The sequence below is a fragment of the Daldinia loculata genome (genome assembly GCF_022478755.1).
Source record: "Daldinia loculata strain CBS 113971 unplaced genomic scaffold F4817scaffold_24, whole genome shotgun sequence".
In the NCBI taxonomy this organism is placed as follows: domain Eukaryota; kingdom Fungi; phylum Ascomycota; class Sordariomycetes; order Xylariales; family Hypoxylaceae; genus Daldinia; species Daldinia loculata.
The window spans coordinates 151221-177210 of record NW_026054878.1 but is presented as its reverse complement, the minus strand read 5'-3'; the positions used below and the strand labels follow the sequence as shown (position 1 = coordinate 177210).

The window sequence follows — 25990 nt, the reverse complement described above, 5'->3', positions numbered from 1 at the left end:
CCCTAACGAGTTTAATAAAACTAAAAATATCGATCCGGAAAGGAGTTGAAAGTTGAAGAGCAGGTCTATTTAGGAAGTGGTAGATGTGGAAGATTGCTGGCCAGCAAGCGAAAAAAGCAATGATCCTCAGCCAACCTAATCCGGCTCCTTGGTTTCTGGTCGATCTCAGAACCGTACATGACGCCACAGTAACTAGAACACCTTCCGGGTCTCAGTCGTGAAAAGCAATTAGCTGGATCGCCCAGATCGTGTGAGATCTATACCCAGTCAGGCCCACCCGCTCGGCAATATACGGTGTCGTACATGATGCACATGTGTGTCAAGTACCCAATAGTGAGTCCGGCTAAGGGGGAGGAAGAATAAGCATAGATGGGCTGACCTAGTAGGAGCGCGAATATCGCGATTGGACTGTAGGCTGCTGCTGGGGGCGTCATAGTCGCACTAATTCACACTGCTACCCGAGACAAAGATCTGTACCTCGCCCAGGTCGCTGCCATCGCTCCTGGGTCGAGGGAACACGCTCGCCAATACGAAGGAAAGAGCTGCTGATCCTTACCCCCGGAAATCTTGTTCACTCGACGTGTTGCAGAGTTGGGGCGTCTTGCTTGTGACGCACCAGATAGGGGGGGATGTGTGTCTTCATCATTATCGACACAAGGATGATCGAGGCTGGAACTTGTGCGTGGGAGGAAAAAGACCCAACAGGCTACCAGTACTCACGTCGCTCCCGGAGAAATACATAGGTTCCTACGAGTACAGGTAAGCATATATAAGAGGTTGAAGATGTCCGGGACTTGGGTTGAGATTGATCAATTCGTCCTCTTCGGCAAAACACTAACCTCGTAGTCGTGTGCCGTCATATTTTAAGTCTTCGCACCAAAAAACCGGCGAAAATGTGCCACGGACACCCTCACTATCACCCCTGCTCTCACACATCGGTCAAATGGCTGTACTGTCCGGAAGCCATGTTCGATCTGGACACGGGATATGAGACACCCTGCTCGAACCCGATCTACTCAACGCCGCAGCCAACCAACGTCGACTGTCCCCTGCAGAACTGCAACTTCAAGGCCCTAATGGGGAGCTGGATTTGCTGCGTCTGCGGAAAAGGTCCTAATACTCAGGGGTGGTGCACCTCATTATGCCGTAGGACGGATTGGAATCCCCTAACAAGAAAGGTTGAGGAGATGGAGATGCCTTGTGGGCATGGTTGCTGCAGCTCATGCAGCCCATCCTGTGAGGGTATGAACTAAACTGCTGTGCACATGGGAATAGATCCTCCTGACTATTCATAGCGACGTCGCGAGGCGTGAGTCCGGAAATATCGTTCGCGGAAGTTCGAAAAGGGAAGAGCAGCCGCAAGGCTCATAATACCGCGCGAGGCTCCGCACACAAGCGAGGAACGGCGTACGACTTCAGCCACAACAACGTGAGTCGTCCCGCCGTGTCAGATGAAAGCGAACCAGTCACTTCGTCAACAACTTCAAACTCTCGAGGCTCCCGTCGGCTAAGCCACGACACGAGCGCTGAATATTCGAAGAAGCCAAAAATATCGAACGGGAAGAAGAAATCACACAACAAGGGCCGCATCCATCATTGAACTGTATACGCGAGTCTATACCAATGAGGGAAAGAAAAGGACCATAGTCTCTACTGGCTTTTGGGTTGACACAGTAGGCCACACTCACTCGGTATAACAGTCAGTTACGGAGGGAAACGTTGTTGAAAGATAGTATACTCATATAGGGCTGTATCGTATCCATAGCATACATGCGGAGAGAAAGGGATATCTGTGAAACGTACCCTATACATTACTTCACCCTACTAGTACGCTTGACCGGTTGATATCTTGCCGCTCTCGGACCTTAGCAAGAGTCGTACTAGATATACGATTAGTCATTCAGTCATTCTTGGTATAATGATGGTGGTTGAACTCGTCGCTTTAGCGATCCCAAAATGTATCATGTCTTTTCGCTGCCCTCACCGCTAAGAGTGTCCCATCCGTAGAAATGTCATTAGCATATGTGGTCAGCTTCTTCTCAGCATTACCCCGTTCTATGCGAGATAGGGTCATCACTAAACTGGCCTCAATTCTCGCTAATTTGAACCAGGTATGGCCAAGGAACCCGTATCGGTTTCAACATGAGTACTACTTTCGTTTAATATCCACCAGCTGAGACAGTAATTCGTCTTTGATAAAGGAGAGTCCTTATTCGCTTCAAGTAGCGGGTCGCCACTGACTGTAACCGGCTGACCGGTAGCAGAGTGAGACCAGATGAAACTCGGCGTGTTGCCAGCTACTCGGGTCTATTATGAAGTGTGAATGTGAAAACTTGTTGGTTTCTGCAACGTAGAGGCAAATGTCTAGCGGATGAGAAAAGGAGCTAGAACGCAATATCTAGCAACGGACAGGAAGTTACATTGCCCGCACGAATATTGCGCCTTACCTTAACAGATACCTACCTAGATAGGTGCTCAGCAAATAGTGTACGTTTGGCGGCGGTTCAATTAAGAATTACAGCTTCGCTCTAGGTCTCAGCCGCCAGTTAGGAGCTTAATATGAATAACCGAATAATATATCTGGTCTGGGCCTCGCGGCAAAGCTGACTACTTCACTGGTATCTTCAATACATTACGGACGTTAGTTAACAGACATGGCGGGTCGAGGCATTATTAGAAGCGGGTGAGTGTAAAGAGAGGCTGTCCTACAAGTAATGTGAATATGAAATATCATTGCATACCTCATCTCCTATTGCGCGATGTGTATGTATAAAATACCCTTGCCATCCGGAGGCTGTCAATAATACCCCAGGGTTACATTCAGCTTACCTTACCGCCACGTGCGCAACATGCAGGTCTGACGAAAGCTGTGAGATAGGCTGGACCAGACAGGGATCCCTTGGCCGTATGTTTTGCAATTAGCAACGATCCAAACTTTTGATAGTGAAAAATGGCTATTCCTTAAGCCTGGTTGGCGGGTTGGCGGGTTGACGAAGTGATAACTCTCTCCCTGCATGTGTCTGCAAGTGTGATACATTACATATTCAGTATCATTTCCGTTTATGAGAATGCAAGTCGCATATCATCACCTATCCCGCGATAGGGCCCCCTCAATTAGGATTGGGTTAGAGCCTGCTACCCCTCGAATTATCGTCGGTTAGAGTCTAGGTCGATGGAGGTCCTTCATTGCCTAGGTTAGGTAGAGAAACGGGATTCCTTGGCAGATCGACATGATGATCATTGGGCCACGTGCTGGTCTCCATGGAACTCCTCGCCAACAAAAGATAACGAGGGGGGAAGAACCTTGTAGACACACGTTGCCAAGCAAAAATACGTCCGGGCGTCAAGGCTATAAATCTGCCTTGGCTGCTTGGGCTGTTCGATACGAATAATCCTAGGTTAGGTAACTAGTAGACTTTCTAAGTAACTTATGCTAGCATAGGCAAATAACTATATTAGATATCTACACGATAAAATGACTCATGACGATAGTTAATATTCTGGGTATAGGTAATGAATAACTACTTACTTCAAGGTACGGTAGGTTTTCACGCGTGTAGCAGTAACCGCAGGATCTAATAGCGCAGTCGTCATGTTGCATGATCAGCAGAAACCGAGCTCAAGAGAGACCTTGGGCGGAGTCAACCAGGTACCATTTTACCTGAACTTCCATTCCTGTACAGGAATCCGCGGGGGTATTGTGGCAAGAATTACATATAGGTATTATGAGGTAGTATAGGTAATGCATTAGAAAAGAACGGCACGCGAGGCCACGACATTCTTGAAACAAGACAAGAGAACGACAAAGGCTACTCTCAACTATTTTCTTATTCATAACATAGGTACATATGTACCTAGGTAGATAGCCTAGTCATAAATCGGTGAGCCTCCCTGGCTGGCTGGTAGCTGACTGCATGCTGCATACATGTGGCCGAGAGGCGGGTTCAGAGCCATGTGGCCGCCGTTACCTACTCATAGCGGGACAGCGGGACAGGGGAAGACGGGATACAAACTTCACATAGATGGTAGATTTTATTCAAATAACTAGGTATAACTATACCAAGTAAGTAGTAGATAATAAAATTGGTCAATGCAATACGCCTAGGTTTACGTCAACTATTATGCATTAAGTCTTTACGAGTTAGTTTCATGATGCAAGGAGTTACGATTGTTATTATTATTATTATGATATAATACCGCTCAGATCGTTTTATGATGATCTATCCAGCTTGCCTCGCAGGGTTCCTTAGGCTGGCTGGACAATATAACCTAACATAGCACTTACATAGTAGCATTCCCACGGCTCCCACGAGTAGGTATGTAATCTGCATTTCAACCACTTACACGGGTACCTAACACACCATCACCATCACCCTCCCCCCCTTTTTTTATGTGTCTAGATTCTGTTTTTTTTTCTTGATGCTTAGCACCCCCTATTCCATGGTTTTTTTTTGTTCGTAACTATTTCTATCGTGTGATATTTATATAGTTGCGTACCAACATATTTTCCCTCTTACAGCGAACTACTCAATTGATAGGCATAAGGTCATTCATACATGTATCGATTCAATCCCGTCTTCGTCCGTCCCATCCCTGCATAGCGCCGTTTCGAACTTCGAATCCACCACACCACTACCACCATACTACCACTTTATCACTCTACTACTCTGCCACTACTTCCACTACTTCCACTACTCCCAAACCAACGCTTCTTTTCAGTCAGCATTTGCAGTTAAATCTGTCATAAAAACCAGCCTGTCGTAACCAACCCACCACAAAGAGAAATCGATATTTAGTATATACCTAGGTAGACCTCGCAGAAACGATGCCTACTTCGTTAGATTCATCGCGCCCTATCATGGCGCCTTCTACTGTACGTAATAAATGTCTTTTTTATTTTTATTTTTATTTTATTTTTACCTCATTCTCATCTTACCTGGCTCGTGTTTCGCCAGCCTAATCTATTAACCTATGTAGTTTGATCATCGGTCTTGCGCATTTATTATAGAAAACAAAACAATCCCGAGACATGAAGAGCTAACACGCGCCGTTCAAAATATAGATCGGCTCCCCCCGCGCATCAGTGCGATACAGCACATATAGCACAGCGCCGTCATTGACGGCAACAGTACTAACGACCGATTCGGCGCACGCTGAGATTCGCGAAATCGAGACCGGGCTCGCGCGCATGGAGAATAGGGCTCTGTCAAGTCAGCGAGTCGTCCTGTCTGAAGAGAAGTCGGCCAACCTTAACAAGCTCGCCCTCGGTGCTAAGCTCGACCGTGCGCTCGAGCGTCGTATGACTAGTCAAGATGCCGTCATGAGGCCAAGGAACCGAAGCATCCGTGAGAAGGATCCGGAAAAGCAACAACACTAAGGCTACTGTAAATCGAGAGGAAAACGAAACAACCCGAAACGAGAAGCAAGTAATTAAAGGACGTTGGAGGATGATACCAGGCGAGCGACAGCGATAGCTCTAAAGCATTTCCTGTTTTTTTTTATGTTGTCGTCGTTTTATCTCATTGTTAGTCGGTCTTAAGGATGAATTCGAGAGGCCGACATATCATTTCTATTCAAATCTTTACCTACGGACCGAGACACGCAGGCTGATTCAGCATCTGGCCTAAGAGGAATGGAGTTTGCGACAGGATCACATCCCTTCACAAATCCAAGTCAGCCTACTAGTTGTCTATGACGGATACGATAGACGAGGCGTATCTGGAGGGGTTCGGCTGGAGCTCGATATTAAAAGGTAATATCATAAGTCCCGGGAATCATCTTCCTAGGTTACAGCCATCACTAGATGGTTAGGGAGCATGCATAGGGTAGATTGTGGAAGAGGCTAGAAAGGGAGATACAAGCTAGAGACTGGCATATTTTATCCATATTTCAGCAGGCAATCCACTTGCATGTCAAATGTCCCCTCTCTCCGACCCCTTGTGTGATTCAGCCCTTCAGGAATCGGCAAGGTTTAGTCAGGTCCAAGGTCAATGAGGGACGATATAACAAAGTCTGAAAGAATGATATATACATAGCCTACCAACCAACTCCCTAGACGCCTTTAGAGTGAATACCTGATCTCGGAACGTAAAACTTGAAAGAAAAGCAACGCCAGTGTACACTTTAAGAATTACTCTTCTCCAATTTTACGTTAATGTCCTTCAATAAGGCGACCAGCTCGCCCTCTTCGCCTTCCATCTCCAAGCCCTTATTAACCCATTCCTTGGCCTCGACCAGCCGTCCCATCTCCACCAGACACTTGCCCCGCCTCCACCAGGCCTTCGAGTTACCGACGCGCTTGGCCTCAACGCTGGCCTCGGCATCGGAGGCGCCCTCAGCCCAGTTCTGCAGGGCCATGTGAGCTTGGGCGCGGTTGGCGTAGAGGGCAGCGACCTCCTCGCGCACCAGCTGCTGGGGTTCCCACGGCGGCCGCGTCAGGGCCATTTGCAAACCCAAGGTGTAGAATTTGACGGCGTCGGCGTGCTTTCCCTTGCGATATTCGGCGTTACCGCTATCTCGCAGTTTACTAACGTTGGCCGACCGCTTCGGGTTCACGGGGAGTGGCGGGGGCGGGACCTGGTTTGGCGTATCGAGCGCGAGGAGGGAGCGGTGTAAGGCGTTGAGCGAAGCCAGCTCGGATTGTAGAGCGCGCGAGCTGGACGTCGCTGTTAGTGCCTTGGTCTGAGGGTCGATCTGCAAGGGCAGCATGATGAAAGTTTCGAGCTCGGAAGACATGTCGGCGGTGCGGTTTTCGGATTGCCAAAGAATCGAGGCTGGACTGGTTATTTGGTACAAAGTAGGAAATGTAAATGTATATAAATTGTAGAACACTCAGATTCGGATCGTGGATGACAAAAGTGGGAGCGGCAAGCGAATTACCAAAAAGGTGGCAGCGGTCGGTTGGGTAGAGACAACGACGAATTGGCGATATTCTTAAATGCGATCTGGCGACTTTTACAATTGCGTCGCTACCTTGTACGGGTGCTTTTCAGGTACCTACATGTACATACCTAAAATGACAGATGTATTGATAGGAGGCCACTTGGCAAGATAAGAATTACACTACTGATCCGTAGGTACCTAATCATGTGTATGTAGGGTCGTACATGCTGTGGCAACAGTGGCTTAGCTCTACCTAGCTACATGTACCTACCCTTTCCACCCCTTACATTCGGTACGAATTACAACCTTCAGACCGCATTTTAATTAAAAAGCTGCATCTTTTCTTCTACATCTTAACATATTAAATGTAATATACCTCTTAGTCACAAGAGAATGTCCGAACTTATTCAAGGCATGCAGTCAATATAATGTGATTCGTGGAAATCCCAGCTGCTAAGTCCATGCCGAAGTATGCTGATAGCAACTATCGTCACCTTTGTCCCCCTTGCTTCGCGTGCGCATCAATACCTAAGGTATATATATATATAAGGTATATATAAGTGTAGGTGCATTCCTTCTCATTTCTACCGGCTAAATGTCTTACGCGGATGCCAGTTTTCTTCAAACATCTGCGATACAAAGTAAAGGTCGTGCTCCCATTCCAACTTCTGCCCTGCCACTGTATATTATATTATTCGTCAGTCAACACGAAGGTGTAGGTACCTAAATCACTAGAAGGCCAAGATGCTCACATTTTCTATAGGCCTCGTGCGTTTCGATCAGTAGTTTCGCCTCGCCGGAGCTCAAAGTTCCCCAGACCGCGTTCTTCCTGTCCTCGGATTCTATTTCCATCATCAATGTATTGACGTCTCGTTTATAATAATGCCAATGGCTAAGGATATTATTCGCCCCCTCTTGGAGCCCTTCCATAAACTTCGCCAGATCGTATCGGTATTCCTACATACACATTAGATTAGCCAAGCCGGCTATGAGCTGGCATCGCTTCTCAGCGCTCACAGTATATTTATTGTCCTTGGCCCGGCGTAGCCTATCGGCAGAGGTGAACGAAACTTCGTGGAGAAGCATGAACACGATCAGGTAAACAAAGTAAAAGTGGTGCGGATTCTTGCCCGCCATTACCTTCCATAAGTTCTCGAGTACAAGCTTTCTTGATCGTACAAGCACCCGGTTTCCGAGGGAGTCGAACTGCGCTGGGATCATCCGCGGTATTGGTATCGTCCCACAGTACGGACATTCGGGGTTATCTATTGCCTTCATATCCAGCGTTTCTTCTCCCACGATGAATGCTGATCTCAGAGTATTTCCTGCTCCTCCAAGTCAGCCATCCCACCAGGCCCAGAGATACCATCCACAAGCTACTAACTAGTTGCAAACCACAAGTAAAAATACTGTTCGAGTAGAACCGCATTCTTCATAGTTTCTAATCGCGATTCAACCGAGGTATTCTAAGAGCAGCTCCTTAGTAGAATGTTACGCGACTCGGGTGTATAATCTCACTTTACACTTCTGAGCGTATTCTATCCTGCGGAGACACATTGTAAGATTTGTTCCATTCGACGGGATTCATGACAGTGGAAAGTGAAATCGTCCAGACACAGACACTGAGGAATTGTTTACTTACGCCGCCTGGTAAGTCCTTCGCACCAAAACATCGACCTGGCGATCTTGAGCGTACTCTCGTATAGCCGGGCGCGCGTAATCATATATATATTCCTCGTATCTTTCAGCAGTTTCCCAGATGCTTGCGAGAGCATAAGGTTCGATATCGATTTTGTGTTTTTCCCCCTTCGTATCAACCCAGTATTTACAAGTGACATCCCCACCAATAGGCGTGAACTTCTTGACCTTCAACACCATCGGGCGGCGGCTTCCCATGACCATATGAATTGTGCGGACGTCGTTGCTGTTAACCCAGTCTCGCGGTCCAAGATCTTTCATTTGGGTACCACCCCATCGTTTCGTTAAATCAAGACCACCCTCGCGGAAAAGGGCGACTTCGGCAAGCTTCCATCGCAGACATGGAAGTCTATGGATCACTTTCTTAGATTCTAATTTGATGTCACGGCAGGTCAAGCAATCAACTCCTCGCGGGTCTTTCGGATCTGCTTTGCACTGTGGGATAGGTGTGAGTAGATAATATTTCGCAGCATCACATACGCTTAATAATTGGTCTACCTACTTTTATTTTCTGCATACGACATCGAATGCAGGCCCGTAAACACGTCAGCTATTGACAAGACGCTACCATAGTACGGCGTGTAAGAAAGGGGTGGTTTAAGAAAAGAATCTACCTTTAACTTTCGGGTGCTTCCCGTCTCCTTACGGTTCTGATTACTCGGGCGTGACCGGGAACGCCTCTCGGGGTGAGACACTGGGCAGTTTTCATCAATGGCAACGTCGTCTTCATCGACATTTTCCCATAATTCTTCCTCGGGTATGGGAGTGCTTTTACCTGAGAGGTCGGAAACCTGTGGGGAACCGTCGTGATGGCTAGCACTGTCCTTCTCTATCGATAGCCCCAAATCTACCCACCCTTCATCTATAGGCTCGCTTGGATTCTTTTCATCACGCCCCTCCAGGACTAAGGGGCTGGACCCGGGTGGCCGTCGCTCCGGAAAAGAGGAGCCACCGTCAAGACGGGGTCGATATTCGACGAGCATGTCTGGCGTCTTCACCGGCTTCCAAGGGGGGAGGAAGGTATAGGTAGGATAGCTGGGCGTCGTTAAACCTGAGTAATCTGCCAAACAACCTCCCGGAAAATTATAGTACGATGTGGGTTCTTGTGTAGTTAGATAAGAGACTAACGGGGAGGATACTGAGGGAAAGCTGCTGCTACTTGAGGCCAATTGGGCTAAATCGTTGTCAGACCAGTCATACCCTTTCGGACCTTGCTCCTGTGTGAGGGTAGTAGGTGACAGGCTGAAGTGATCCCTCGTTGCATTTGATACGATGGGTTCTACACCGTAATTAAGAGGCCCCGGCGGAATGGAGTGGCCCAAGTTAGTATTAGTATTAGAAGGGTGGTGCCTAAGATCGTCCGATGTTGCGGTGACGGCGGCGGCAACTGAAGTCACAACGCCGGCAGCTGTTCTTCGTCTCTTGGGTGACGGTTTAGTCAGCGATGAGGGTGACAGCTTGGACCCATCTTGCTTAGAGTTATTGGTTTTCGTGATCCGTGAGGAAGGGGGAGGAGGACTGGGGTTATAGTTGGCTGAGGAAGGGGATAATGTGATCCGAGACCGTTTCCCAGGTTTCCATGACGTCTGGTCAATTGGCGTAACCCCGGTAGAGGTCGAGCGGTGGACTGAAGAGGAGTTTACAAGTGTGGGAACAGGTTGGACCACGGAAACAGCAGTTCCATCCATCATGGGCTCTCTCTACCTAGTGATCTGATCTCATTTCTTAGCCAGCTAACAACGACAATGATCCTGACACTAGGGTGTGTGCATGTGTGCGCGTGTGCGCGTGTGCGCGTATCAAAACTGCCTGTTACTCAAAGATTCGCTGTACGCTGTACGCTGTACGTCACATTCACCGTCGTCTCGGCCGGTGAAGAATAGCAAAGTGGCGCAGGGGGGGTGTTAATCGTTGTTCTTAATTCTTCTAAATTCGAAACCGGCGAAAATACTGTGTAGCAAAGAACCATGAGTGGGTAACTGCTGGTCTCGTAATACGCAATATGGGTACGAGTTTCTCCCCGGTCAGCTTGATTCTCGTGGCAGGATAGGATGGATGCAGCACGACGGGGTATCTCAAATCCAGGAGTTTTTTTCGCCGGATGAAAAATAAAACTCCCCCCTGAGATAGCTACTTTTGGACGATCGTCAAGCCGGAAAGTTATGCAAAGGTCTCCCCGCGACGGGCTTTAAAAGCTGTGTGATGGTGATCTGTGGCAAGACGTTGTAAAGAAGTAAGCTTACGCATTTGCCTGTACGTTTATGGTATACACACGACGCCCGACCAGAGAGCCGACCCCTCAATGGCCATTGGAGTGGTCTGGATGTAGAGACTAACAAATTATTCGCACCACACCGAGACCGAGATAAAAGCAAGAAGTCAAGCCACTGCTTAATGCGACTTACTACTACATATATGCAAGTTTTCTAATCAACAAAGAAATATAAAAAGATTGAATAAAAAAAAAAATAGGACCCTCGTCCTCTCATTCCCAAACTGTCTATTATTGTTGTTGTTGTTATTATTGTTATCATTGTTATCATTGTTATTATTGTTATTATTGTTATTATTGTTATTATTGTTATTATTGTTATTATTGTTATTATTGTTATCATCATAATCCTCATATACATTCATAGTAACCTATATACGTGTGTATATGCTTAATAGGTTATATGATTAACAGATATACCTACACTTGCAACAATATAAACAGCTAGCACACATCTCCGTATGCTTACCTGGGTACCTAACACATGACAGAAGAAGACGGAGAGGTAATAATGCAGGGCCGGCCTGTGTCTTCTCGTACCGCTCGTACAGCATACAGCATGCTGCAATGTTGTCTTGGACTGCACATTACATAAGGAATAACGACAAGGATGAGGATTGAAACTTGCATGAAGGCCTCCAGCCTGACTTCTCAACAGCCGCCGGTCGAGTTTTGCGGGTCATCATCATCATAGAACTAATAATACATAACTTATATTCCACTTACAACATGGGTACATAAGTACCTAAGGTAGATATAAAATTCTACAGCAGTCATATAGTTAAAACTATCTTCATCTTCATCCCCCTACTTTGTAATGATTCGTGCGGACTTGTCGCCGTCATATGCCGCAGTTACACGATCCTAGAGATCCAGGCTCAGGTGCCATATGTGTTTCCTCGCCGGTCTCAATCCCTGCTCGTCAAAATGCTGGACCGCAACTCCCCTTCGACGACAGCCTCATATGCGATCGACAAAAGGGAACAAATAAGGACCAATCGCCATAGTGGTCCTACTAGACGCTCCCCTTGGAAACTCATCCGAGAGGTGCGTTGCCAATAAATAGAATCTTTATGGAAAAGCCATTGTCCCATCTTAGTCTTGCCTTACAGCAAGGGCACCCTTTCCGTTTTTCCCGGTCGCCACGTTAGGCACAATGTCTCCTGAGGTTCGTGGGGGAAAACGCGGGAGTGTGCCCCCGGGGAAGCGGTTGCTCACATCATCAAGCAGGAATATTGTACTACGTGAACTCGACCGCTGTCCCTTAATAACTTAAAGATGCCAATGTTCCGTAGCCCTGACCCATACCTGTTGTAGCCCATACACCATTAGAAGCTTCGTCTTCGTTGGGATAAGGGAATTGGCAGACTGTAAATTTGGGCGGCTCTGGCGCTCATCAGACGAGACGTTACCTACTCGATGACGGGCTAAGAGCTTAGGTAACGAAGCTTCTGGCGGCTTCCTCTCTCCTTTTTCCTTTTTTATTTTTTATTTTTTATTTTCCTTTTTCCTTTTTCCTTTTTCCTTTTTCCTTGCGAAAATGCCAAACCGCCCTTCAACTCTAGTATTAGGCTTCACTATACCCACCATCCCGCTTACCGCGGCGAGGGCCCTCCCTTCTCGAAGGAATGGCAGTCTACATTTACAGCGATACAGTTTCTTTCCGGGAATTCGGCCGGATGAGACCACAAGAACTCCCCGAGTCTCTATAGTGTTACCACATCTATTTGCGTCTCGCCGGTATGGCCATTAAGGGGTCTCATGTAAAGTCGATGCGATTAGTTTCTCGGTTTGTAACTCAAGTCTAAATGCCCTATTTTAATTCCAGGAAAAGAGGAGTTAGCCCTAGCCAATGATAGGTAGCATGGAACACAGCTTTGTGTCATAGTTGAGCCAGTCGTCAAGACTGGTATTCTGAGGAAAACGCCTTAAGTAGATGCCACTATAAGTCGCCAAAGTGATAACGGATTCTCATCCTCAAAAACAACCCTTAAAGCTCCTTTAAACGCACCATTATACGAATCAATATGACAACCCACACAGTCCCGCAGACCTCCGAAAATCCCGTCAGCCTGCAGCCTTGGATGCATCGCGAGGACCATGGTCTTGCCGCGGATGTTTTGTCCCGGCAGCAAAACGGCGTCTCCCAGCCACCCAAGGGATTTCCACCCCTTATCCATGGACCTGACAAAATACAGCCACACAGACTTGACCTAGATGGCCCCGATGTAGCGGCAGTAGAGGAGACTTTGAATTCGTCCCATGGTAAGCTCCTACTAAACTTCGCGCCCCGGCTCTACGTGATTTAACTAGGATCTGCACAGAACTCGAGCTGGATGGCGACGAGGTAACACGGGAGTGTTTCCCTCTTCAGAGCCTTCAAGATAGGCTTGAAAAATGCGCTTTTGAAGTTCACCGTGGCTGCGGGTTATGTATTGTTCGTGGACTAAACCCCGATAATTATACTATTGAGGATAATATTGTCCTCTTTCTCGCGATTGCAAGCTATATTGGAGACGAAAGGGGTCTTCAAAATGCCAAAGGCGATATGTTATGTAAGTTTATATGCATCTTGTTGGTTTCTGCCGCTTGCTAATTCATAGGGAAAGCCCATGTTACCGAGTCCAAGTCCTGGACGGTACCTAAGGAGAAACGCCACGGGATACATACTAACTATAGTTTGGTATGTAGCTAATTTGCCTCAGAAGATACAAAGATAATTTGCGACCTAAGCTGACAGTCTTAGCCATTCCACAATGATATGGGATGCGAAATCCTGTCTATTCAAGTCCGAGACCGAGCCGATGAGGGTGGGCGTACCTGCGTAGCGTCCATGGCCGCCATTTATAACGACCTAGTACAGACGAAGCCTTGGGTCCTTCACGCCCTGGCGAAACACGACTGGCCAATTCAAACGTAAGTAGAACCTATAGTCCATACCTGTGAATAGTAAGACAAGCATGGCTGACATCACTTAAGAAGTTCTAGAAGAGAGCCCCCCTTTGTTCTATGCCCCTTAATAGAGTACCATGCCGGGAACCTATTAATTTCGATGGACCCTTCTCGTATAGGACCGCATCCCTTAATTCGCAACGGCTCAATTCCGAATCTTACACCAGAGCAACAGGAGGCACTCGTTGTGCTCGAAGAGACAGCACAGAAGCACCAGATACAACTTGATACCCAGCCTGGCGACCTTATATTTATCAACAATCTTGCCCTTCTACATGGTAGAGAGTCGTACCTAGATAGTAATACTTCATCAAGACATCTAGTGCGACTATGGCTACGCAATACGCAACTAGGCTGGCCCATCCCTCCTTCGATGAGCATGCCGTGGGACGCTACCTTTGGAGAGAGAGCTAAGAGGGTGATGGATAGATACTATCCCATAATGCCAATGCCCGAGTATATAGAGTGCAAGTACTCTAACGGGACGGCAGCGTTCGTCGCTGACGACGATAATTTTGACGGCGGGAATGATTCTGGGCTCAACTACACAGGAAGATCTTTCAGCTAGCTGGCATCTCGAATGATTTAGAATGATAGAGGATCTTCTGAAATTTACGTTGTGTCATACTGTTATGACACAATTTGACCATGGCTTATGGTATATGACATTATATGTCAAGATAACGTTTTTGAACCAGTCTAGCAATCGAGGTATCGATCTGTTGTAAATACAGATACGTCTTCTAGTCAAATAATAACTCTTGTTGCTAATTTCATATTGATAATAGATATTACAACTTTACTAAAGTCTTAACTATTCTTCTTATAATTTAGATTTCATCACCCAGTCGTTCGGTCCTGATTGTATATCATACTTGGGGAAAAACCGTGTAGACTAAAGGGAATAGCAGTTGCTATTTATTATCAATCCATCGACTGAAAGTACTTACTTTATGTAGGTAGATGACCATATAGAAATTACAGAGTTAACGAATGAGCGTTTAGTGCGTGGTGATTAACTTGATCTTGACACTGTGGTAACACTCGTTCTTATGACCGGTAACTACAGCGCATTATAACGAATAATGAGAGCAACCGATCCAATTTTAAGACGTATGTAGTGATTTCAAGATTTATCACGATACGACGGGCTAGGGATCAAGGGATAATAAAACATGCTAGGTCATCAACGAAATTGAGTGTGGGTTATAAGGGAAATACTAGCTGTATCACCGAGATGAAGATGAGTACCTAGTCATTTTAATGCGACCGGGGGACGGATATCACGGTCTGCCGGCTTCAACTGAAAATTTGTATAAAGGATCATCGGCAGTTCCACAATAGATAGGACGGAGGCGTAGCCGTGTAAGATGTAACAAGACGTGATGATTGCTGTTCGGCTTCGGAGCGCGGCTGTGGTCGAAGATCTTGCCGCGTACGGAATGAAATCCCGGAAAACATTTATCGGGGCAGTGAGATATCAATCTATTGGTGACGAGACTGGATGAGTAGTGACCTCTTATGTCATAAAGCAAGCGGGTAGAGACAGTAAGATTACCTACCTACCTAACCTACCATATACTGACAGCTATTAATAGTTATACTGTTAGGTGTGCCACTTTTTTTTTTTTTTAATAATATTTCTGTCTCGTTCTTACATAGGAGGTCACAGAAAGGGACGATTCCAACTGGTATCGCCTCTTTTATGTAGAGGGATACAGCACTTCATAGAAAGAAAGACAAAGGGGAAAGGCTTGGGACGATACGGTCTCGAAACAATCCTAGGCTTGGCGTATGCACTGCCTATCGGTTTCCCCTATGTAATTTACGATACATGATATTTGACTTTGACAGAATAGTGTAGAAAAAGTGTGTTGTGCGTAAGGAGTTGACGATCATGCGAACCAGAAAAAGGAGAAATGTAAATCGTCGAAGATCGCTATCATCTCGTGTTGTTCGTTACCAAGAAGAGCTAAAAGCAGCTAATGACTGACGTGACCAATTGTCCTGCAAAGTACCTACTAACATAGCCTACCTTGGCCTACCTTGTAGTCTACTCTATGTACCTATTTACTACAATTGTATTCCGTACCTACATACATATAACTGGAGAATTGGCGCAAGGAATTGGCAGAATTGGCAAAGCTTGGCTGTTTGAAGATAGGAGTACCAGAATTAATCGAAAGAAAGCAATCAACCAATGCAATGCTAAGAAAGGCTATTAGTTGCAAGTATGTTAATTATCCCGGTTGGCTGGTTGGTCGATACCTATTCTTACTTATATTTTTATAGCAGACAACAAAGGATTTATATACATAGATAGGATTCGGTTGAACAAAAAGTAAGACAAAGACATTTGGGAAGGAAACAAATGGCAAAATAGGTAAGTATGTAGCTAATAACAGAACCAGAGTTGAACAAAATAAGTAGGTGTTAATGTCTCACTATTCGCTGCTGCGCCTCGCTTGGAGATGGGGCTAGCAAACCATCAGGACCCATTTTTAGTCTCGGCATATTGTCGACTAGTGTTAGGTACAGTGAAGATGGGTCGGGGTTAATTGGTTAAACAGTTCTAGCAGTTCCCCTAAGATCGACAGGTACAACGAGATAGAGTGCATATTAGCGCCAATCTAATAGGCGTTTTAGTACGGATCCGTAAATATGACATGTACCTACATGAGGTAGGCGCATCTGATATATATATCGGTACATACGTTGGGGATGATGTATCGAATACATTACCTACCTACATCTAGATATTATAGCGTTTCGAGACAAATCCTCACGAGAAGTCTCAAAAGTTTGAACATTCCCAGCTAGCCACCGGGAGGAATATCACATGCCTCGTGTAAAGTAGGCTTGATCAAAAATAGGTAATAATATGTACAATAGCTTCCTCTGGCAAATCTGGATTTAGGAGAGCTAGAAAATTAGGAGAAACCCCCTGCATCCCCCCTCCCCCCCCCCTTAGCTGTTCCCCCCTGTTCATCTGTATGTACATCTACCCGCAAAAGCCCCAGTATTCCACTAATCTACATCGGTCTTTTTAACTGTGGTCCCAGCCAATCAGAACCAATTAACTGAACAACCCCATTGGCTAGAACCAGTTTTAATCTCTCCTGTTGAACCGGGGTCCCCTTCTCCTTTACTTGACATCTCGTACTATTTTTTGCTTCTCTTCCCTTTTTTATGAGACCAGGCCTTTCATTTTTATGCCACATCTTTTCCCTCTCTCTGTCTCTAACAGTTCTCTCATTTTTCTAGCCTTTGTAATTAATCGGCACGCGAAGAAGGATAAGAGGTATCCGGTTATTCCAACTACGCACACTCATTGACGCGTTATTCATACACTCCTTATTGCATTATTCAGTCCATTACTAGAAAAAGAGAAGCAGAAGAGCAGGAAGGCTTATACCGAGGTTATCTCTACGTCATTCATTAATCGTCATAAGAGACACATCAGCGTAACTCGAGATCCCGGAGATCAAGAAATAATTAGCAGGTCAAGATGGGTTTCTTACAATCAGCTCTTACAGCATCCCTGCTGCTTGCTAGCAATGCTGCCGCCTTAGACCCTATCATCATGAAGGTATGTAATGCCATTGGTTCCTTAGAAACCACCAGCAATTGAGCGCAAGAGTAAAACGACTAACATGCCTGCTTTGGATAGGGAAACAAGTTCTTCACCAAGAAAGGCGACCAGTTCTTTATCAAGGGCGTTGCCTACCAACAAGAGGCTGGTGGTGGGCCTGGCGGCAGCACGGACTCCAGTACTAAGTACGTGGATCCTCTGGCCGACGAGACGACTTGCGAGCGTGATGTGCCGTTACTCGAGAAGTTGGGAGTGAACACCATCCGAACATACGCCATCGACCCTAAAGCCGACCACAGCGCGTGTATGGCTCTGCTAGAGAAGGCCGGTATCTACGTCGTTGCCGACTTGGGTGAACCAGCTCTTTCTATCAACCGTGAATCTCCCGCTTGGAATGTTGCCTTGTTCGACCGCTACAAGGGTGTCGTTGACAACCTTGGACAGTATGACAATGTCATTGGTTTCTTCTCCGGAAATGAGGTTACCAACAACAACACCAACAGTAAGTTAGCGTGTTATCATGGTATCTAAGTCTATTAGTAATTCTAGGTGATGCTAACGTCGGTTATCACAGCCGATGCTTCGGCCTACGTCAAGGCCGCTACCCGAGATGTTAAGAAGTATATCGCCGATAAGACAGCTAAGGGTGGTCGATGGATGGGCGTTGGCTATGCCGCGAACGATGACGCCGATATTCGTGCCAACATGGCTCAATATTTCAACTGTGGTGACCAGGACAGTGCGATTGACTTCTGGGGTTACAACATCTATTCCTGGTGCGGCAAGAGTAGTTTCACCGAGTCTGGTTATGATGTCCAGGTCAAGTTCTTTTCGAACTTCTCTGTTCCCGTCTTCTTCGCCGAGTATGGTTGCAACACTGTTGGTGGTGCCGAAGGCCGTCTCTGGGATGATACCACTGCTATCTACTCGAGCCAAATGACCGGTGTCTTCAGCGGCGGTATCGTCTACATGTTCCACGAAGAGGAGAATGACTACGGTAAGTTGTCAATTAGTTAACTCCATATGTCTCCAGGATCTAATAGCTATTTAGGTCTGGTCAAGGTCAAGGGCGACACTGCGACCCCCATGAAGAACTACAAAGTTTTACAGTCGAAGCTTGCTGACGTCAAGCCTTCGTCTACATCTATGGCTGCTTTCGACCCTACCAACTCTCCTGCCGCGTGCCCAGCCATCTCCAAGAACTGGAAGGCCGCAGAGGCTCTCCCTCCTACTCCTGACAGCACCCTTTGCGACTGCATGTACAAGTCGCTCTCTTGTGTTCCTTCCGATGACCTTGACGAGAAGGACTATGGCGACATCTTCGGTTACATCTGTGAGAACGACGCCGCCGCTTGTGTCGGTATCAAGCATGATACTGAGAGCGGTGTCTACGGCCCTTACGGCATGTGCAATGCTAAGGAGCAGCTCGGACACGTCCTCGATGCCTACTACACTAACCAGAACAGCGCGTCCACTGCTTGCAGCTTCAAGGGTGCCGCGCAGATTGTTGATGGTACTAAAGACTCTACGTAAGTAAATGTCCAATATCGTCTCTGTGGCGATGAGCTAATATAGATTAGGTGTGAGGCATCTTTGGCCAAGGCCAGCTCTGCTATCGCCGTTGTTGCCACTGCTACTGCGGGTTCCGCGAGCTCCTCTTCTACCGGTGAGAGCAGCGAGAATGCTGCTGCGCCTGCATCCGTCCGTATGACTCCTCTTATGACCATGGGTGATATGGTTATTAGCCTGTATGTGTTGGTGGCCATGGGCGTTGGTGCTGGTATGGTTATGCTATAAAGGAGTTATATCACACGGTTGAATATGGCTTTTTTATATAGTATTTTCTGTCCCTGTATTCTGGCGTAATTCGGCCAAGCTATTTTTCGAAGAGATTCATACGTAGTGGTTACGTTGTATGGCATTAAGGGATGCTGTGCTTTTTTTCCGTATTAGACTCGCAGAATAACTAATTGCAACTATCAGTATTCATGAGTTAGTATATTGTAGATATTTTGATGCGGACGTTTTGGTGTATGAGTTCTTTTGTCTTATGTGTCATCCTTTATTTTGTCGTCGCAGCTTATGTTCGAGATAAGCTTATTGCCCTTTGGTCTTCCTATTGTAGTGGCAGATGTGGGTTATTTATGACTTCATTTTTAAAGACGGCTTTGCATTGCCATATGCTTGCTTCGTGGAGGCTGGTCTCAAGTGCTTAACAGGGATATTTCTGACAATAGTGTATTATATACACAATGATAATCTACTTTATATTCCATATATCGTCTCCTTCCCTCAATATCACGGACGCTTTCCCCATAAGTCTAGTTCTTTGAAGACGTCGTTGTCGTATCTAGTTCTCTCCCGTAGCTAGGACTGTATATCTGGTTAATCCACAAACTCACTTTTTCAGCAACGGCTTCACTATGTCCTGTGTTTTATTTTAGCTCCTTTTTCAGTACCGAGTCGAGTTATATTTGCTTACTTATACAAAACGCATGAGGGATGTTTCCTTCATCTACTATGAGTCTTGTGCGTTCGACTTGCTTCTGCCTCTTCTGGATGAAGTCGTCCCTGTAGTGATTCGCAACCCAATGATCGTGTTTGCCGAAGAAGAAAAAGAATTTGGGTATGACTTTGTCGTGCGTCTCTGCTTCGTGAGCAATTTCCCACAATTCTTCATCCCACTTGTCCTCTCCGATGACTTGCATTTCGTCCATGCCCATATGCAGCGCCTGCCACACCCCGTCCCGGCTCTTAAGCCAACGTGTTGTTACTTCTGCTCCGTGAGCTGGGAATCCCATTACGCTGCGCACGATCCACCGGAGGGCGCCTTGGGGGAACAGGCGCAGGAATGCCTGCGCGATCCGGTAGGCATTGTCGCCTAGTATGGGTGTTTGGCGGAGTAAGTCGAGTTTCTTCCCACTTGGGGAGTGTGATATGTGGTGGATAGTCGGGAACAGGAGGATTCCGGACCCAAGATTTAAATGCGGAGCTAAATCCGGGTCGCGCAAGAGCTGATGAAAGAGCTCGAGGGCAATATAACTGCCTACAGAATGTCCAATGAGTAGGACCTCGTCGTATGGAAGACCTTTGCGTGGTCCCGAGTCGACGCGTAGCCTCTTTAGGGCTGCAAGCGTATGCTGGATCTGGTCTTGGAGGTTATATGGTGTCCTCTGCGAAGTGAAAGGTTCGTGGTCATCGTCGAGGAATCCGGCTAGATTCTGGCCGTAGATGTGAAAGCGTATATGCTCAAGTGATTTTGCCTCGTCTAGGAGTTCCCGAAGAGTTGATAGGAAGGGCTCATAGTAGTCAACGAGTCCCGGATTACCAGGGATGAAGAAGATGAGGATGTCACGGGATCGCGAGTCCTCGGGTCCGTTGTCGAGCGGACTCGGAGGAAAGGCTAGGAAGTGAGTAGTGGTCATTAGAGTAGTGGTATGGTTTGGTCTTGATGAATCTTCTATTGGTCCCTATTTATGGTATATAGAACCTTACTTACAACCTGCTTCACTGACCTGCTTGTACCAATCAATAACCATGTACCTAAAGCTCCTAACGGTACATGTAGATATATTCGTAGCCACAGGAAGAATTTGAGCCACAAGAAACTGTGGCTCGTTTCCTAGTTCCGTCCTGCCTTTTAAAGAGATCTGTCGTTATTAGAGAGTGCTGCAAATATTAATAATTGGTAGGCAATTGGTCTAATAAGGCACCTAATGCACATGACCCCATGCTAAATGCGCTAGGCAACCCTGGAAGAATACAGGTACGTGTGGGCAAGCTGTCCTATTATTCACATGCTCACATGCTCACATGTGCGCTTAACTTACAGACTTAGACCTGCCTTAAACGAACCAGAGGCACGTGTCGTCATTGTCAGCCTAGGTAATCGTAGACTTACATACAGGTAACCGCAACCGCAACCGCCTACCACTATGTACCTACATGTATGTATGTATGCATCTGCCTACGTGACCTAAATTCAATTAAACTCGACCAGTCAAATCTTCTTCTCTCTTTAGTGCGAATCCCACTCATCTCCCCATCTCTTAAGCCACGATGCTCTTGTTATATAAACTCACTTCGTGTATTCATTCCCATAGGTTCATGTCCTTATCGAATGCCCTCTACTCTTATTAAAAAAAGAAAAAAGGTGGCATAATACTTGCGATAATTTCAACATGGAGCTCGGAGTCTGATACCGCATCATTTATTTATTCTTCGGAATTCTCGGTAAGTCCCGTACCTAAATATATATATCTATCTACCTACCTACCTAGGTATATACACATTCCATCTTCTTCCAAACTGCACGAGGTCGCCAGAGTCTCGGTCTCAAACGGAACCTAAGAATGTCGACTATTCTAACCTCCCCGCCTTGCCACTAGTCATCTTTATCCACTTCCCTTCTCTTGTGTCTACCTATGTTAGGTACTCATCGCCTCGGCTCTAATCTAACTAGACTTCTACTTTTCTAGGATGTCGATGCGACCCCACACACGTTTACTTGTGACAGTCGACCGCGGCGTTTGAGGTCCTACCATCTACTACCGTTCTGAACCCGCCTAAGCTCTAGGCCCTTCGTTATTCTCCCTACGACTACCTCCTCCCTCCACATACTACTGAACTCTTCTCTGCCCTCATATGTTGTCGCGTTTTATCGCCATGAACTCCGCGGAGCTATGGCGACGCCCACCATTACCCGGCGATGCCTCGAACCCGAAATCAGCGGCCGGCGTTTCCGGACCGACGCTAGATTCGAACACCGCTCACCCTGCAGGCAAGGCTAAGTACGGTCGCTTTAGGGCGTTCCTGCGTGCTGTCTCTGTCTTTGTCTATTTCGCAAGTGGCTGCTTGTCGTATGGCCCCTCATCGTATACCCTAGGTAGAAAGAGGAATCTTTCTGATATGTATACAGCATACACCTTACTCAGATCATCGGTTCCCCATTATACTACGCCAACCGCGACCTCTACTATGCGTATATGTCCTTGACCAAGGCATCTTTCGGCCTATTGATAACTACCATGACCCAGTGGTGGGCGCCTACGGTGATAAGAATGAGCGGCGATTCTTCTGTTGCAGGGCAGCTTAGCTTGGCGCCTGATGGCAGGGTCCAATGCGCTTTTCCGGAGCGCATGGTTATGATCGCGAACCACCAGGTCTGGAACCAGATTGATGGCCTGCACCAAAGAACGTGAATGGCTGACAAGTACGTTTTGTCGCAGATTTATACCGACTGGCTATATCTGTGGTGGGTTGGATATACGAACAACCCTCACATGCACGGACATATCTACATCATCCTAAAAGAGTCTTTGAAGCGAATTCCCATCCTTGGACCGGGCTGCATGTTTCTCGGCTTCATTTTTATGTCACGCAAGATGGCCGTCGATCAACCCCGTCTAGCCCACAGGCTTAGGAAGCTAAAAACGAAGCATACGGACCCTGACGGCGAAAGCTATTTGAACCCAATGTGGTTACTTCTTTTCCCCGAAGGGACTAATTTATCTTCAAACGGCCGAATCAAGTCAGCTCAATGGGCCGCCAAGACGGGACTGAAAGATACGGAGCATTTGATGTTACCTCGAAGTACCGGCATGTTCTTCTGCCTTAACGAACTTAAGGGGACCGTGGACTACGTGTATGATTGCACCGTAGCCTACGAAGGCGTTCCGTATGTGCTGCTCTTTTGCTATATCTAGTACTTCTCTATGGCCTTGAGTAACTAACATGCCAATTAGCCGAGGGAAATACGGAGAAGACTATTTCACCCTATCGAGTACCTACTTTCAGGGGCGGCCTCCTAAATCGGTCAATTTCTATTGGAGGCGGTTTGCCCTAGCAGATATGCCTTTGGATAACCAGGATGATTTCGATAAGTGGCTTCGTGAACGATGGTATGAAAAGGATGCTCTGCTGGAGCAGTACGTTTCTACAGGCCGATTTCCGGCAAACGAGGCCGGCATTAAGGGTCATATCGAGACGGAAGTTCGAACTCAGTATTGGTGGGAATTCGGCAAAATTTTCGTCATGCTTGGTTCGTTTGGGTTGATATTTAGTTTCTTTCTGAGAACTCTGCGTACCCTCGCACGTGGTTAGTCGATTGATAGCGGGTCATTGCTTGCTAATAGATAATCTGTGCGGGTGTTGCATGAACGATGGTAAGAGACGAAGAGAATTATCGTTAGATACCAGCGACGACATATATCAATGATACCATGAAGAATATGTAACATAGGGGATGGGAGTTTCGGACTGGGTGGGCGAATGCATAGCTCTAAATTTTTGATAGCCTGATATTCTAAACTGTGTTGATCAATGGTTTGGGGTATGATATTTTGTAGGAAATAGGTGGTAAATATTATATATCCTCTCCGTTAGCTTAAGTACCTGTGAAGCATTGAGATTTAGGTACATACGTCGACGATCACATAAAACGTACTGCGACATAGGCAATATACGGGAAGGCCGGAATAAGCATGAGTGCTTTCACGTAATTTACAGGTAAATTGATGGAGCATATTTTAGAAACGATGATTATTGATCATGAGAATTGATATAATTGGGTTCTTGGAAGAACATCTGCTGTAGTATGTATATGCTGCTCTCTGAAGCGTTGAGTCGTTGCGTATGAGGCTCCCCGGACGCTGAGATGGCATATTGAATAGAAATCCATCTTCCCGCTATAAAGAAAGAGTGTAACCTAGGCTTTAAGAGGTATAGAGGTCCTAAAATAATAGTAGGCTATTTGTACCATGATGTATGATGCTCTCTGGGGAGCCTACTCAAACCCCGAACCAGGCGACAGAGGCAGAATATAGAAACTGATTCGATACTATCAAAGAAAGAATCGCGAGAGAGACGCTTCACTAAGAAAGTTGAACCTGGCGCTGGCTTCTCGCACTTTCTTTAGTAGCTTCAATGATTCGTAGGACATCTCTCGCTTGCGATGCTGGAACTGGCAAATCTTCTTCGCGATTTCGAACAAGGGCCTCGCCAAAGAGCTCAAAGAGCTTGCTGTAGGTTTCAGGCTCCACATTCGGACAGTCTTGTACGCGGAAACTACCGTCATCATTAACAAGAGTAAGTTTTCCATTCCACTCCGGGCTTTCTCGTCCAAAATTAGCGTCGTCCGTCTTCAAGCCGGACCGGAGCTGAGGCTCTTGGGTGTCGAGACCCTCCTTGCGGTAGCTACCTTTAGTACCTCTGATCCAGAATCTCGGCTGCCGTGTCTCGACGCTCACGCTGGCGATACGCACGAAAACGACTAGGCCGTTGTCGTAGAATAGCTGTGCGGTAACGCTGTCGGGATCTAGATCCGGGTTCTGCGGGCCTAGCAAGAGCCCGTCCTGCTGGCTGGCTAGGATGCCAAAGACGCTCCGTGGCATCCCGAACAGCACGTATGCCTGGTCGATTAGATGGGTGCCTAGGTCGTAGAGCGCCGAGCCGCCTTGATCCATGCCGAGCGTGCCCTTCCAGGTGGAAGGCTTCTCCAGCCGGAAGCGATCAAAGTGCGTCTCGAACTCAACGATCCGACCTAGCGTGCCGTCGGCTAATAGCTTCCGCACCGTTAGAAAGTCACTATCCCATCTGCGGTTCTGGTACACGCAGATCAGTCGACCCTTTTCTCTGGCGAGCTTGATCAGGGCATCCGCCTCGGAAACGCTCGGGACGAAGGGCTTCTCTACGAGGACGTGTTTTCCTGCTTGTAGGGCCTGCTGGGCAAATGAGAAGTGCGTCTCGGGGGGAGTGGTGATGACGGCCACGTCGAGGTCTGCGTCGGCGAGGAATTGGTCCAGAGAGGTGAAATGCTTCACGTCGGGATGATCACGCGGGGCCGACTTTCCGGACTGGCTGGGATTGCGCTGCAGGATGGAGTGAAGTTTTAGGGTTGAGGTGGTCGTGATGAATGGGATATGGAAGATGGTAGCGGATAACCTGGGGAGGGGGTAAGTGAGTGAGTGAGCTTATACATAGCATACTAACGGGATATATGATGTATGATATATGAGATGAGTAAAACGTCTTACCCGTAACCGATGACGCCCACGTTGAGCGGTAGGTTGGTGGTTGAGTTGGCCATGATGTTATCGTTTTGAAGATTTATATATAGATAGACACGAGTGGTTGATATTTGCTTGTGTATTTGTTTTAAGAAGATGAACGAATACCTCCTGAGGACATGACATCTAAACTTTGGGAGAGTCGAGTCATTTAAGTAGAGAGAGATAGATTCTACCTACTTATAATCTATTACGTTACGCTACGTATGTACTTACATACGAGTAAAGTGAGACGATCTAACCTAGTGATATTCCGTCATCTAGGAACTGTTCGCTAGAGATAGTTACCTCATATAATAAAAACTTACATGTTGCGTGATGCTTTCACGATGCTCTGCTCCAACTGGTCAACTGTTAAAGTTTCCTTTTTCAATCATTTGCGGGTCGAATGGTTCCATTTTACGTACCTGTTTCGGCGTTAATTCGTACTGGATATATTAATATATTCATCGTGTAACTCTATGAAATATTGAATATTGAATATTGAACATTGAGATACTGTGCGAAGTTTGACAGAAGAAACTGTTC

The 25990-nt window shown here is 46.7% G+C and overlaps 10 protein-coding genes across 10 annotated transcripts; 6 read left to right on the top strand and 4 right to left on the bottom strand.

Moving 5' to 3' along the window:
* Nucleotides 1–752: 752 nt before the first annotated feature.
* Nucleotides 753–2022, top strand: F4817DRAFT_106336 (uncharacterized protein). Its single transcript, XM_049297406.1, has 2 exons — nucleotides 753–1242; nucleotides 1296–2022. Exons 1-2 carry the CDS (start codon nucleotides 894–896, stop codon nucleotides 1598–1600), a joined length of 654 nt encoding a protein of 217 aa, XP_049159100.1. The 5' UTR covers nucleotides 753–893; the 3' UTR covers nucleotides 1601–2022.
* Nucleotides 2023–4481: 2459 nt separating this feature from the next.
* Nucleotides 4482–5769, top strand: F4817DRAFT_106304 (uncharacterized protein). Its single transcript, XM_049297405.1, has 3 exons — nucleotides 4482–4488; nucleotides 4546–4873; nucleotides 5063–5769. Exons 2-3 carry the CDS (start codon nucleotides 4826–4828, stop codon nucleotides 5375–5377), a joined length of 363 nt encoding a protein of 120 aa, XP_049159099.1. The 5' UTR covers nucleotides 4482–4488; nucleotides 4546–4825; the 3' UTR covers nucleotides 5378–5769.
* On the bottom strand, nucleotides 5714–7007 carry F4817DRAFT_106274 (uncharacterized protein). Its single transcript, XM_049297404.1, has one exon. It carries the CDS (start codon nucleotides 6733–6735, stop codon nucleotides 6124–6126), a length of 612 nt encoding a protein of 203 aa, XP_049159098.1. The 5' UTR covers nucleotides 6736–7007; the 3' UTR covers nucleotides 5714–6123.
* A 211-nt stretch (nucleotides 7008–7218) lies between these two features.
* F4817DRAFT_337355 (uncharacterized protein) lies at nucleotides 7219–10937 on the bottom strand. The gene is made up of 7 exons (XM_049303289.1): nucleotides 9196–10937; nucleotides 9083–9116; nucleotides 8525–9015; nucleotides 8401–8425; nucleotides 8267–8348; nucleotides 7900–8207; nucleotides 7219–7839 (listed from the first exon to the last, which is right to left on the bottom strand). The coding sequence occupies exons 1-7, from the start codon at nucleotides 10269–10271 to the stop codon at nucleotides 7606–7608; spliced, it is 2250 nt and encodes a 749-aa protein (XP_049159097.1). The 5' UTR covers nucleotides 10272–10937; the 3' UTR covers nucleotides 7219–7605.
* A 1420-nt stretch (nucleotides 10938–12357) lies between these two features.
* Nucleotides 12358–12665, top strand: F4817DRAFT_337342 (uncharacterized protein). Its single transcript, XM_049303288.1, has one exon. It carries the CDS (start codon nucleotides 12393–12395, stop codon nucleotides 12603–12605), a length of 213 nt encoding a protein of 70 aa, XP_049159096.1. The 5' UTR covers nucleotides 12358–12392; the 3' UTR covers nucleotides 12606–12665.
* Nucleotides 12666–12676: 11 nt separating this feature from the next.
* Nucleotides 12677–14453, top strand: F4817DRAFT_106152 (Clavaminate synthase-like protein). Its single transcript, XM_049297403.1, has 5 exons — nucleotides 12677–13117; nucleotides 13177–13407; nucleotides 13462–13535; nucleotides 13599–13768; nucleotides 13835–14453. Exons 1-5 carry the CDS (start codon nucleotides 12880–12882, stop codon nucleotides 14370–14372), a joined length of 1251 nt encoding a protein of 416 aa, XP_049159095.1. The 5' UTR covers nucleotides 12677–12879; the 3' UTR covers nucleotides 14373–14453.
* A 2859-nt stretch (nucleotides 14454–17312) lies between these two features.
* F4817DRAFT_315833 (carbohydrate-binding module family 43 protein) lies at nucleotides 17313–19193 on the top strand (the record flags this gene model as incomplete). Its single annotated transcript, XM_049300590.1, has 5 exons — nucleotides 17313–17393; nucleotides 17475–17898; nucleotides 17971–18393; nucleotides 18448–18925; nucleotides 18977–19193. 5 exons carry the CDS (start codon nucleotides 17313–17315, stop codon nucleotides 19191–19193), a joined length of 1623 nt encoding a protein of 540 aa, XP_049159094.1.
* Nucleotides 19194–19664: 471 nt separating this feature from the next.
* On the bottom strand, nucleotides 19665–21187 carry F4817DRAFT_106049 (uncharacterized protein). The gene is made up of 2 exons (XM_049297402.1): nucleotides 19879–21187; nucleotides 19665–19824 (listed from the first exon to the last, which is right to left on the bottom strand). Exons 1-2 carry the CDS (start codon nucleotides 20819–20821, stop codon nucleotides 19718–19720), a joined length of 1050 nt encoding a protein of 349 aa, XP_049159093.1. The 5' UTR covers nucleotides 20822–21187; the 3' UTR covers nucleotides 19665–19717.
* A 331-nt stretch (nucleotides 21188–21518) lies between these two features.
* On the top strand, nucleotides 21519–23780 carry F4817DRAFT_337333 (acyltransferase-domain-containing protein). Its single transcript, XM_049303287.1, has 4 exons — nucleotides 21519–22255; nucleotides 22315–22558; nucleotides 22625–23073; nucleotides 23141–23780. Exons 1-4 carry the CDS (start codon nucleotides 22041–22043, stop codon nucleotides 23496–23498), a joined length of 1266 nt encoding a protein of 421 aa, XP_049159092.1. The 5' UTR covers nucleotides 21519–22040; the 3' UTR covers nucleotides 23499–23780.
* Nucleotides 23781–23900: 120 nt separating this feature from the next.
* On the bottom strand, nucleotides 23901–25801 carry F4817DRAFT_337329 (oxidoreductase). Its single transcript, XM_049303286.1, has 2 exons — nucleotides 25430–25801; nucleotides 23901–25337 (listed from the first exon to the last, which is right to left on the bottom strand). Exons 1-2 carry the CDS (start codon nucleotides 25480–25482, stop codon nucleotides 24269–24271), a joined length of 1122 nt encoding a protein of 373 aa, XP_049159091.1. The 5' UTR covers nucleotides 25483–25801; the 3' UTR covers nucleotides 23901–24268.
* Nucleotides 25802–25990: the final 189 nt, after the last annotated feature.